We start from the raw sequence: 14033 nt of genomic DNA, 5'->3' as shown, positions 1-14033 counted from the left end.
ATCTGGCCCCAAGCCAAGCCACGAGTTACGCCGACTCTCCTGGAATGAAGAGAACTAGGTAGCTCCGTAAATAACCAAGGCAGCACCACTTGTGCAAATAAGCAGGTTTCAGAGGCAGTGTTTCACCTGGCACCCCAAATTCTCTCTCCCTTCCCAAAAGCAAGGTTACGTAATGGTGGTGAAATGATTATTTCTATCACTAAGCGTTCATGTAGCCCTTGGGATTTGGAGATCTTCATAATAATTTCATCTATTACTCATGGCAGCCTCATCGGTTTTCTTATTCTAGTTTGTAGATGAGAAACAACGTAGCTCCCGACAATGGGGATAAGTCGCTCAGGTCTGACAGTGGGGAGGGAGCTGCCGCAAGCCCCTCTGAATCTTGTAACTTGTGCTCTCTCCTTTTTTGCTGACGTGGAGCCACACCCATCTCAAGTGCACGGGCGAAGTGGACTTTTTCCTTCCATCGCTCTGTGCTTTTCATCCAGTTTCTAATCTCCCTTCTCTTGCAGCTCAGGTTGGGAAGCCTGTGGCCGTGTGTACAGATGGCTCATGGGCGGATTTCAACTCCTTTTCTCAGTCTAACCACTGGCTCTCCCAAGGCACAGCACCCATGCACCTGGGTACCCAAGTGAAAGCTTCCCAAAATGTCAGACACTTTGTGAGTTTTCCTCTCCACCCTCCTCTTGCCCCAAAGTGACAGGGATCAAAATTACAGATGGAGCTCCTTCTGTTCTGTCAAATGATTGCCATTAATAGGGTCCTAGTTTTTGAATTTGGGGCTTTGTGATGTAGGAGCCCCTTCTGGGACTTGATAACACATTATATTATATTCCCTTCTCAGGGAGGTTCTAGCAGTTTGCACACTAAATTAGGTTTTGTAACCTAAATTACTGAACTCCCTCAGGTTTTAAGATGGAGATGGTGATTAAAAGCAGCGGCTCTGGAGTGAGGCAACTTGGGTTAGGCTCTTGGTGACCTTGGCCAAGTCCCTCATCCTTTCTGACATTTAGTTTTCTCATCTGTATAGTGGGAGGATATAATAAAATTCTTGTGAGGATTAAATGAGATAATGCATTTAAAAACACAGTAAGCCCTCAGTACATGCTAACTGTCATTGTCATCATCAACATCATCACTGTCTTCATTCCCCTCATGTAACTGAGAAGAAAATGCACCAGGGACAGGAACTATTGCTGTTCTGATGAATAATTATTCAAAACATGATTAGACCATACATCTTCACAGGGATCCGGGGAGGCAAGTGATCCAGAATTTCCATCTCTTTTTTTAATAAGTGGAGGAGAAATGGAAGCCCTTCGTATGAAGCGACTTGCTCCTCATAATGCTGTCATAGAAGCAGGGTCCATATGTATTCAGGGTGTCACTGTGGCTTTGATGCCCTCGTGGCCCTTAAGAGGGCAGAGGTTTATGGAAGTCAGGAAATCTGGGCCTTCGTCTTTGATGGCCACTAACCCTCTATATACCCTTGGCGAGTTACTTCTACTCTTGAGTCCATTTCTTCACCCCAAAGAGGGATAATTCTTTTTTGTGAAAAATTTAATATATAACATGCTTTATTTAATATATGCATTTATTATTATTTTTTTTTTTTTTGCGGTACGCGGGCCTCTCACTGTTGTGGCCTCTCCCGCTGCGGAGCTCAGGCTCCGGACGCGCAGGCTCAGCGGCCATGGCTCACGGGCCCAGCTGCTCCGCGGCATGTGGGATCCTCCCGGACCGGGGCACGAACCCGTGTCCCCTGCATCGGCAGGCGGACTCTCAACCACTGCGCCACCAGGGAAGCCCCAATATATGCATTTGTAAATGCATTTAATATATTTAATATATAAACATGCTTTATAAATGAAAACGTGTCATGCAAAGACACTTACTTGACCCTATTTATTTCTGAGGTGGCTTCTTGCTCATCTGCCTTTGCTTGATGTGTTGGCTTTCCAAGCTCTAGCTAAGCAGGAGTTTGTATCACAGAGGCTGGTACGAGACGGTGGGCAGGGATATTGCCAGTTCCTGAGAGCAAGCATTGGTGGCGACATTGTGTTCACTGCTGTGTCCCCAAAATCTACTCCAGGGCCCGGAACCCAGGAAGTACTTAATGAACAATGAATGAGGTCACTTGGTGGCACTGTGGCTCAGGTAGGCAGGGTCACTATCTGATTAAATCTTGGAGCACAGCCACCTGAAATGTGCATGGATACAGATGTGGAGTGATAGTTGTGGATGGTTACCTGCATTTCACCAGCATGTGGACCCACTGGGCAGGTGCATGCCTGGGGAAGCTGCAGGGGAGCCTGCGTTGCTAAGGGGTACATCATAGCAGGTTTCATGGTGCTTCTATTGAAAATTTATTGATCTGAAGACTTATTATTGACATGTGGGAAACAATGGTTTAAGAGACACTGAACTTTCAGACCAAAATGTCACTCTTATTCACTGAGTCCCTTTTTATGCTGATGGGGGGAAAGGAGTGTGGAATTATTGGATACATATGGTGGTGAAATGGGGCTAGAGGAAAAGCCAAGACTCTATTAAATAGTTTAATTGGAATACATTTTTGAACTATACACTGAACTTGATCCAGATTCTCATTATTAAAAAATATGTGGCTTGGTTTCTTGACGTTAGCAAAGGATGTAAAAGTAACAATACCCATTCCCTCTTCCTTTAAAAACTGAGCGTTCCAGTAACTCTGGACAGTATCAGTCATAAAATGAAGAAAAGAGACACAGCCATCTGTGTCGAACTGTTTTGTGTCTTAGAAGACGTAAAGAGTGGTGAGCGTCTAGTGGAAGCTTCAGTGGCAGACTGATTTTGTAGTAACTCCCTTTTGGTGAAGAGAGTATTGGCAGTGTTGCCACGAAACCGAAGATCCAAAGTGACCAACCCACCCAGGTGTCCACATTACCTCATTGCTTCAAGCACATGAATATCTGGATGTCAAACACGTGGCCTTGGGACAGTTTTGTGCTGTTATTGCTACTGGACACTGGATCAGCCATTCTGCTTGAGTGAAGTTCAGGGTGCTTTTCCCCTCTTGCCCTTGCTGTCATTGTAATTTCTCTTTCATTGAGACCCATCTGTTGATAAAATTTCAAGGAATGTGCTTAGGTGAATTAGCCATGGTTTTAAAAAAGTCCAAATCCTTCTATTTTCAAAAACATATTGAATGGATGCTCTATAAAGCATCCTTCTGATGGAGAAGAATGCGTGGGATTCATTATCCTCTGCCTTTAACACAAAAGTAAACTGAGGCATAGAGCAGCCTAGTAACATGTCTGCAGTTAAGTGGTGACAGAACTAAGTTGAGAACTCCAAAGTGGATCTCCTGCCTTACTGGGCACTTTCCTTTCCACCACACCTTCTTCCTTTTTACTTAACACACACACACACACACACACACACACACACACACAATTAGCTCACTCATCCAATTGATGGCTTAGTGTCAGCAACTTGACTGTGAACTCTAAATAGTAGGTCCGTATTTCATTTGTATGAAGTCAAGGGTATGGTTTTATTTTCAGACATCTTCATTTAGAATCAGCAAGGAGTTTATACTGTCGGAGAGTCTGGAGATAGGAATTATATTTCAGGAATGGCTTTTTCCTGAACACTCCTTGTGGCAGGACAAAATGAGCTAAACAAGTAAGTTATGTTGGCAGAAGTGGAGTGAGGTGACACAGACGAAGACGTAAAAAGAAATAAGAGCCAAGTTCAATCCTGTTGTTCTGATGATATCCTGATGTTGCTGTGAGGTTGTTCTGATGATATATATATATACACACATACAATGGAGCTATTTGCATAACCAAAACTGAGAGAGTTTTTGTGGGTGGCATTTCCAAGTGATCTGACAACTGTTGTGAGAAAAGGAGCCATCCTGGACCAGAACACCAAAGCGGATCACACGTCTCCATCTGTGGATAGAAGGAGACCTGCCATTTACAGAAGGCCTCCCTTCTCAACTGGTGGTAGACGTCACTAGATTTCAACACCTTTGCGTCTTTTAATGTTTGTCAGGCAGTTAAAAATTAGGATCCTGAAGGTCTCTGTTGGTGTTGGGATTTTCATCAGTTTGATTTGTGTTAATTAGAGGTTGGTCAGTGAAAGATAGCAAATACTGAGCAAATTCATAGTAGTGAAAAGATTGGGAATGGAGTCTTTGAACTACTGTGTGATCATTATAATGTTTCAAAGGTAGCCAACTTATGCTGATATCGTTTATCCCTGAGACAAGGAATAATGCCTGTGAGGCGGTCTTGACAAGGAGGGGAGAGTATCTCAATTCAGTCTATTAAGGCAAATGGTTATTGGTTATATATTCTATTTGGGCCCGAAGTCCCTTATGCTCAACGCGTCCAAAATGGAGTCCATGATTTACCTCACAGACTTGGCGCCCTCTCCTGGGGGAAGGACGCCACTATCCATTAATCACCTTAGACGGTTGCCTCCCTCCTTACCCACCATATCCAACCTTTACCAGGTTCTTGATTCTGCCCACGTCTCTAGTCTCCCTTGCTACCACCCGACTCCAAGCCATTATCATCTCTCACCTGACTTCATTCTCGGGCTCCCCAGGGTGGTGACATAGCTACCAGCATCCCTGGCACCTGCATCTTTTTAGGCTTAAATCAGACGGCAAGGGTCATGTGCCTCTCTCTCAAGATTTCCAGCAAAATCTCACTGACTCTAATTGGGATACCATTGAATTAATTACTGTGGCAGGGTGTGGGGATGCTTAGATTGTCCAGGCGTGCGTCACGTGCCTTCCCTGGAGGTACAGGTGAAGGGGTAAGAGTGGGAAAGGGGGTGTCTCTCAGTGGGAAAATGGTACTGTTGCCAGGAGAGAGGCAGATTAGTTCTAAATGACAATAACAACAGATGTAAACCGCAGCAGGGAAGGCAGTAAAACAAGTAGCAGAGAAAACAAGCAAGTTAATGGAAAGTGAAAAAGTGGGGGGTATTCCACCTAGGGAATGTGATAGGTGTGAAATAGGGCCATTGAAAAAGCAGAGAGACTCAGAACCCAGAGAACCCATGTGAAAAATGAGAACGGGTGAATATATTAAAAGCTATTCTAAAGGGAAGAGGTTTGGATCTATGCATATCTTTAAATTTTACGGAGAAGGATGCACTAGGAATCTCTCTAGGATTGAAAGCACGCAATTCCCATTAGCACTATAATGTTTCAGATTTGCATTTTGAGAAGGGCACTTATTTCAACGAAGGGGAATTCCTTAGTTGGGATGAACTGGGTTCTGATCATTAAACTTTATGGCCTCTGGGTTTATTCCCTGGGATCGGTCCATAGGGTGCTGACGTCTTACCTCTTACCTGTTTGAAAGCCTTGAAGAAGGCTACTCAAGGACACACAGTGAATCAGCACTCCTCAGGGACAGATGCCATCAAGTTCTATGACAGAAGAGTGCGGTTCGTGACACCGAGCAATTACACGGAGATTTACTCTTCGCTAGCCCAGATGGGGTTGTGTTTCACTGTGTTTCGATTTTTTTTTTTTTTTTGGTGAGGGGGCGGAAAGCACAACAAAATAAACCCAAAAGGGAACTGTACGTGAAAGCCTCCATGTTACAGTCTGGAAGTGATCAATCTAAAGATGCAAAAGTCAGCAGGTTTGGTATTCAGGATTTTCATGGTCACATTTAATTTGTCTTCATGGTACACAAGTCTATTCTAGGTTATTGCCCTTGTATGGAATCGCTGCTAAACATGTATTCCTTTTGGTCACTTTGACTGTTAGCTTTGGATATTGGAGCAAGTTAATGTTGAGTACGAATTTCGGTTACCTTCTCACTTTGGGCCATGGGTAAAATAGGATGCAGGGAAGTGCGGTGGTGGAGGATGGGTCCTGAGAGGCCAGAGGGTTTTCAGCTACTTAGAGCATTACATTTTAGTCACCTCTCAGATGTGGATTAAGACCTCTGAGGATAGTGGGGAAGACACCAACCTACCTGTCTGTGTTCAACTCCACTTTGCTTGATCTGATCTGAGAAGAGGTGGAGACATGGGGCATCTGATTTCCATCCCAGGTGGGGAGTGAGGGGGCAGGGGCCGATAGTTTGGAGAGGAAACAGTGTTGGATTAGCCTTGGGGATATGGGCCCGGTGGGTGTCCAGTTCTCCATCATTCACAGTTCTGAAGGCTCCTGTAGCCTGTTACATCCAGGCAGTTGGCTGTGACATGATGCTGCCCAGAGTGTGGAGAGGCTGAGATGCTCATCTCCGTGGACAGAGGCCAACACCCCACAGCCATCCCCATTAGGACCCAAATGCCCTAAGATGCCTTTCCCCTTCCTTCACTTCTTCTTCACTGATAGAAGAGAAAAGAAAAGGAAACACATTTTTATGCCCGTGTGCACTTTGTAATCTGTATTATTTCATCTGATTCTCAATACATGCTTACAAGGTCAATATTCAAAATTCCATTTAAATGGAGAGGCTCACTTGCTAAGCTTCCGTATCAGTAAGACAGCTGGGATTAGTACTGGGCTTGTCTGACTCTGTAGTCCACATTCATCCATTTAATGAAGTTTAAATCCAGACTCGTAGAGCCTTCCGGACCCAGTGAGCACAGAGGGGAATAAGGGAAAGAAGAGAAGGCCACGCAGGAAAGGAAGGCCTGCTTTCCTTTGAGAGGCAGCTCTGACCCCTCTGTATCAGAGTGGCCTGGCCTCCCGCTCGGCCCTGGCTCTTCTAGGACGAGAGGCCTCTACGCAGCTGTGTTGAAATGCACAGGGAGGGCAGCCTGCCTCCTTCTGCTTATTTAGCACTTGGCCGGCACGCCCAATCTTGTTTAACAGCTGACAAGCTGTTAGATCGTAAGAGAGTAAAGACTTCTCAGTATCTCGGTTTGCTTCTCTGCATAAACGAGTGCCATAGTTTCTCTCTCTGTGTGGACTTTGAAAAATGGCTGTTATCTGTACTGAGTATTTTACGTGCACAAGAGCACTTCTTCAAAGGGAATGGAAGCCACGTGACCTTCTCCTGGGCAGGCTTGCTCTCCCTCTTCAAACACTAGCTCGTATGGGCACTCTCTCCCCCTGAAGCTCAGCAGGCTACCAAGTCTCATTTCCAGTGAGTGTCATTTGAAAGCCAAAGCAAGCTGACTACAAACTTTTTAACATGTGCCTCTCATCTGCTCAGCAGAAATCCCTGTAACTTGTTAATAGTTCCCGTCTTATTTTTTTCTAGTGAAACCAATTGAGGCCTTAAATCAGTACCATTCGTTCCATCTTGGGCCATCCGAGAAAACCATTTAGGGTTGTAAAAAGTCATCTGCTCCATCTTGCACTTCCTGCTGCAGGGCTAGGGCTCGGGCCTGATGGAGCATACCTATCACGGGACGGTACAGCGTGCTGAACAGGGGGTCTCCTCCAGGACCACATAAACACCAGATCTGGGAGGGCAAGGACGGACTTTCAAAGAGAGGAGACTAGATACACATCCCATAAAACACAAATCTCTTTACAGCTGGAGTTGAGTTTCTCTATTTGTGCCGTAGCACTTATTTCACTGACGTGCCTGGCATTTAGGGTGGAAGAGGGAGAAAACGTGTAGGACGCCTCAGAGAGGAGCCCCGCGCTGGCAGAAAATGAACCCCTGAGCTTCGCGTTAAGTCCCCGTAGGCTAGGCTGTTCAGGGGTACAAAAACAAGAAGTGTGTTTTCCATCATCCTTCTTAGCTTTCCCCTTCAAGAACTTCCTGGTGCTTAAATGATTCCTCGGAAAGTACTTGTTACTGGCCATTCACACGTTAGCGGAAATTAATCCTCAGACATAAACTCTGAGAAGGACAGAAACTGAATCCTATCAGTTGGAGCCCTTGTTTCACAGATGAGGAGATTTAAGACGTAGCCCGCCTTGCCTGTGGTCAGGAGCTGGCTGGAGGCCAGAGAACCTAGAATCAGGCTTGATGCCCTTCCTTCCATGGTCAGTGCTGGCTTACTTCTCCAACGGCATTTACAATGTTGGCCATATCTCAATTTGTGGAATAAAAATCTTTTTACTTCTCTTAAGGGAATTTAAGATATAAACAAGAAACAGAGAAGGAGAATTTCCTGAAATGATTCTGAAATCAGGAGCTGTTTAGATCTAAATCCAGTTCTACCTTGGAAGTTCATTGGGGAAATTCTTTTGACCAAGCAAGAGATGATATTGGTTGGGCTTTGTGAAAACTTTAACTCTGAAAAAAACCATTACCAAGAGCTAAGTTTGTATTTCTACAGCCAAAACTGCTACAATATCTGTGGAGGTAGGCTAAGGCTTTTTGTTTTTTTTTTTCCTGTGCTAAAAATTAGCTTTGGGTTTCTCTTTGAGGTATCTGCCTCTCAGCTTGCACACCTGGACCTTCCTCCCTGGTACACTGTGGATGGTTTCTTTGTATCCCTATATTTCTGGAATCCTGATGATTTTATTCACATTTTTTCTCACTGTTAAAAACCTTATTCCTGCTCCCTTCTACTTAAAAGTTCCTTTCCCCTTGTATAGCAGCTCATGTTCTAGGACCCCCTGCATGAGTTGTGGGTGACCCAAAGGATAAGATGCTCCTTGAGAATCACAGCGCTCAACGATTCTGGGAAAGTCCCGACCTTGCCCTGATAGAGAAATTCCATCATGGGAGATTCCCTATGGAAGACAAAGTAGCTGCCCATTCTGGAATTCACATGAAAGGTCCAGTAACCCTGACACTCACCACTGCCTTCACCTTCCAGTAGATGAGACAGGAAGTGGGTGCAGCACTGCTGCTCCCCAGCCCAGTAAAGGGGAGGCTTGGGAAGGTCATTTTTGACCTTCTTAAGTTACCTGAGAACACATTTGAAGTAGACTGGGTTAAACTGGCCCTTTGTCTGTTGGTGCATCGGCCACCAACCCAGTTTTAATATCCCCAGGTTATTAGAACAACTCTCTCAAATACAAATTCAGGTATTTTAGGAGATAAAAGGGACCTGGACATCCTCTAGCCAAAGAGTGGTCCTTGGACCAGCAGCCTCAGTATCATCTGAGAACTTGTTGCAGATTCTCGGGCCCTGTCCCAGACCTACAGAATTCGAAACTCTGGGGTAGAATCAGCGATCTGTGTTTTAACAAGCCCTTCAGGTGATTCTCATGTCTCAACGGTCTTTATGTTTTATTTTTCAGGAGGCAGCACAGGCACTTCCCCAACCACCTCCAGCACTGGGACACCATCCCCTTCAGCTTCTTCTCATCTTTTATCTCCATCCTGTTCTCCTCCAACATTTCATCTGGCCCCCAACACTTTCAACGTGGGCTGCCGAGAGAGCCAGCTGTGTAACCTAAACCTCTCTGATTACCCACCATGTGCCCGAAGCAACATGGCTGCCTTGCAGAGCTACCCAGGGCTGAGTGACAGTGGCTACAACAGGCTCCAGAGTGGCACTGCTTCAGCCCCTCAGCCCTCCGAAACCTTCATGCCCCAGAGGACTCCATCCCTGATCTCAGGAATACCTACTCCTTCCTCGTTGCCTAGCAACAGCAAGATGGATGCCTACGGTGGCCAGCTGGGGTCCTTCCCCACTTCCCAGTTTCAGTATGTCATGCAGGCAGGCAATGCAGCGTCCAGCTCCTCATCACCACACATGTTTGGGGGCAGCCACATGCAGCAGAGCTCCTACAATGCCTTCTCTCTCCACAACCCTTATAATCTATATGGATACAATTTCCCCACTTCCCCAAGGCTAGCTGCAAGCCCAGAAAAACTGAGCACCTCTCAAAGCACTTTACTCTGTTCTTCTCCTTCCAATGGGGCCTTTGGAGAGAGGCAGTACCTGCCTACGGGGATGGAGCATGGCATGCACATGATTAGCCCCTCAGCCAATAATCAGCAGGCGACTAACACCTGTGATGGCCGGCAGTATGGGGCCGTCCCAGGCTCTTCCTCCCAGATGTCCGTTCACATGGTCTAGTGGCCAGTCCTAGCACCACCGAGCCTACAGCAGCCAAGGCCCCAGAGTCTCCATGGGCAGATCCTTCTCTTTGGGAGCCCAACGCCTTTGAAAAACAGGAACTGTGTATTATTATTATTATTATTTTTTTACTGGAGGAGGAAAGCACATACCCAAGAACAAGAGACATTTAAGCCACTGAAGGATACTTGTGGTGGAATCATCTCTAACTCAGTGGCCATTCTCTTGCCTTCCCAAATCTTAGTTTTATAAAGCATCGTCTCCCCAGAGTGGCCTTTGAAGAAACTGAATAATCATTTTATAATAATGTTAAGGGAGATGCTAGCATGTAGCAGTCATGAAAATTACCCACACACGAATACAGGTCTATACATACATACATACACACATCATATGTGCATGCATGCATACACACATACATATATATTCATACACAAACTCATCCATACACAAACATACATGCACACGGACTCAGAACTGGGTGAACTCTGTGGAGGGAAGCCCAGCATGGGTGCTTTCACCAAAAATGTGTCTAGGTACAACAGTAGATGGACTGGGCCAGCAGTAGCTGCCAGCGTTGCTCCTCTGCAGCTTACCCTGTTTCTGGAATGAACCGTGTATCCTGGAACCCCTTCCGGTCAGTGAGGGTGGAAAGACATCAGTACTACAACTGGACCGGGCTTCCCGAGAAAGATTGCTTTTGAACATTGGCTCTCTTCAGTTGGTGTGCAGTCATTGATGTTCCCAGTGGTGCCTGTGAAAAGGGGAGTAAGAGCAGATGACAGAGAGAGAGAGAGAGAGAGAAAGAAGAACGAACAGAGACCAAGAGAGAGGTGGAGAGCAAGACTGAATGATGAAGTGAGAGCAACGATGAGAGTTTTAATTCACCGAGGAAATGTGGTTTGGGTTTGTTTCTCCCCCTCTCCCCCACAGGTTATGGAAGGAACCATGAAGTCATTGAGGAGTAAACCTCTCTGGGACACTGCATGGTCAGAGCACTGGTGAGAAGCACCGGGGCAAGGAATGCATCTTCATGCCACAGTTCTGACCATTGTGATCCAGAAGAGAGGGGCGCCACACAGGAAGTGCCGATTCCAGAGCATGCAGCCTGGCAGGGGAAAGGAAGTAGAAGGAGTGTGAGGAAGGAAGGGTTTTATAATCCCGACAGATGATACCAAGAACAGAGGTGACAAATGGAGGTCTGGCCTTCCGAATGCCAGGTCCAGACGCCTGACCTGGATCACCTGCCCATCACCCCTGTGGCAGGAGGAGTCCTGTCATGTTCCAGAGAATTGCAGATGGGTCTTCTACATCCTTCGACCTGCCCTTAGATCGCCATTTTTTTTTTAATCAAATAGTTCATTGCAATTTTGAAGTTTTGGATTTTTTCCCTTCATCTTTCCCTTCCCCTTCAAATCCTTTAATGATAAGAAAACAAGTGAAGTTTGGTACAAGCTAAACTTTTTAAGTGGTGTGGAAATGCAAATAATACCAAGTAAAAGAATACAGATATTATTAAGAGTTTTGGTTTTGAGGTGTTGTAGATAAATGTATTTATGTGCCTAGTGGGGAATCCAGTATTATGAATATTAAAAAAGGGGGCAATAAAAAGGGTATGTAAAATATGTATGAAGAAAAGGTGTATAAAAATTTGCCCTTATGCACGGAACTCTGTTTCTAAGTGCCAAGCACAGAAAGCCGCTAAATAAAATCTTTGCAATTGTTTTCTGTGTGTTCGTTCATATGGAAAAAGCAAGCAGCAGCCGATGCCTTTACATTGTGCTTTACAATAAGCACAGCACTCTCATCTCTACTATGTAACATGATCTTTATTCAGAACACATGAAGTATATATTATCGTCCTCATGTTATGATTAGTTACTAAGCTCCAGAGGGACTGAGTGAATTATCCAGGTCCACACAGCCAGTCAGAGAGGGAACTAGGACTTGAAACCAGGTGTGACTCTAGTGGGATACCCACTTTCATGTTAGCTGCAAAAACCTGTGAGTCTAATAGCAATCCTCATCGTCGCTAAGTGCCAGATATCATACCATGTGTCTTACGTGAATCCTCCCACAATTCTGCGGTAGGTATTATTTTTATTTTTTATAGATTTGGAAACCAACTTTAAAAGGTAAAGTAATGGACCAAGGCCCTCAGGTAGCAAGTGATTGAGCTGGTAATTTGACATTATGCCTTTCTGCTGGAGCCGCAGCAGTCTCAGGACGCCCGCGGACCATCAAGAAAGAATTCTAAGGAATTGGGGCAAAAGTGTCTCTGAGGCTGGGTTAGGACCTCAGATTAGGATGTTTAATCATAAATATATACTCTCCCCCCTGAATGTGCCACCCAGCGCAGGAGGAGTGATTTTGAGTTATCATGCATCAAATGACGATTTATATAAGAGACTAATAAAGTGCCCAGGGCTATTCCATTTGTAAGCATTTTCACGGTGGTTAGGCAGGACGTATTGTTTTGCAAATGGGAGACTAGGGTTATAAAACCTGGGACCTGTCTATACATAAACGTGGCTGGGAAGCAGCAGAGCCAGGACTTAAAATCTCCTGCTCTCACACCTGCCTCAGACTGTTTCCCAGTGGACAGTGACACTGGAAGCCCACTGACCCATTTCACCAGGGCTTGATTTGGGGAGGGTGAGGCTGCTGGACCACCATACTTGGGTTGGGAAAGTAAAAACTTTAGTCATTGCTTTGGTTTTATGAATAACTTCAAAGAGTGACATGCCAGTTAATTCCATTAGCCATCAGATTGTTGCTAAAATAGCCGGGACAGTAGCTGATCGAGTATCTTCATGGATTGTAAACTCTCTGGGTGACATCTCAAAACTTAAAACGACACTGCTATTTGAAAACCTTGCAGTCAACACTTCGCTTCATGACGGTAGACCGAGACCAACTTGCAGTCAACACTTCGCTTCATAACGGTAGACCGAGACCAACTACATATGAAGCTTATTGTTATTCTTACTGACTTAGCAGCATACCAAATATTGTTCACTGGTCTACCAGTGTTTGAGGTTTTAGGTAATAGATAAGCATGATACGTTGAGCAGCAAACTCAACACAGAACCTCCATATTTTCATTTAACAGTAAGAATAATAATTTCTTATTTTATTTATTATTTCCTATTAAAGAGCAATAATCATTTAAGAGTTTTAAGTATAGGTAATTTCTATAATTTGGATGAATTAGAACAATCTAAGTTGGTTACGTTTGAATTGTAGCATACATTTCTACCTGCAACTGAGAAAGTAATAAAAATATTTATTTTAACACAAACTGGATAAAGAATTGTCAAGAATATACTCTACCCAATTATCTTTAATGAAACGGTGAAATTTTATTTCAATTGGCACAACGATCGCATACGAAGGGCTATTGAAAGATTATTCTTCTTTGAGTTAAGATGCTCATGTTTTTGAGGAAAGGCTGTCTTGTTCCCCTTTGATCCTCAAGGCCCCAATATGAATCCTAATACATAGTCATTCTTACTGTTGAATTTGTTGGCCAAACCCACTTTTCAAGGATAGTGCAAAATGGTTACGTGGCCGAATTCAGTCCAAATTAATGGGACCCACATTATCAAAGACTTATTGTTCTTCACATAGCGTTCTGTGACACATTAATGAAAATTTACTTTAGAAACTAGCTTGGCAGCATCCATTACACATAATAGGGGGTTTTTAAAAATACATGTCATAGTTTTGGCTTTAAAAGACTTCACTTTTTAGGCAGTCATGCGCATGTGAGGCAAATGATATAAAACGCTCTGAAAATTCAAAGAAGTTATTCAGTGTAGGAAGGTGAAGTTGGGAGTGTTTTCACTGGGGAGGTAGAACTTGACTGAGATTTGAAGGATGCTCAGAATTTTTATGGAAGTTAGGAATGACAGGTTAAGAATGAAATAACATTTTAAAAGTCAATACAATAAATAAGTTCTGGAGGGAAAATGATAGCATCTCAATTGAAACCTGGCAATTTAATAAAATTGGAGGTATTCGGAAGCTTCTTGCAGCCTACAGACTAATACCCTCTTCTATGAAATGTTGTA

At 44.4% G+C, this 14033-nt stretch overlaps 1 protein-coding gene across 1 annotated transcript in view; it reads left to right on the top strand.

The window, feature by feature from the left end:
- TBX15 (T-box transcription factor 15) overlaps nucleotides 1-11688 on the top strand; it is a 101392-nt gene extending 89704 nt beyond the window's left edge. The window contains exon 8 of the mRNA XM_027091027.1: nucleotides 9176-11688. Within this exon, the coding sequence (XP_026946828.1) occupies nucleotides 9176-9960 (785 nt within the window). The 3' untranslated portion in view covers nucleotides 9961-11688. The remainder of the gene's footprint in view (nucleotides 1-9175) is intronic.
- Nucleotides 11689-14033: the final 2345 nt, after the last annotated feature.

This window comes from Aethalodelphis obliquidens, unplaced genomic scaffold (genome assembly GCF_003676395.1).
Source record: "Aethalodelphis obliquidens isolate GAN/ISIS:26980383/991018 unplaced genomic scaffold, ASM367639v1 scaffold70, whole genome shotgun sequence".
Classification (NCBI taxonomy): Eukaryota; Metazoa; Chordata; class Mammalia; order Artiodactyla; family Delphinidae; genus Aethalodelphis; species Aethalodelphis obliquidens.
The sequence above is the reverse complement of the archived record's forward strand: the minus strand, read 5'-3'. Positions and strand labels throughout refer to the sequence as shown.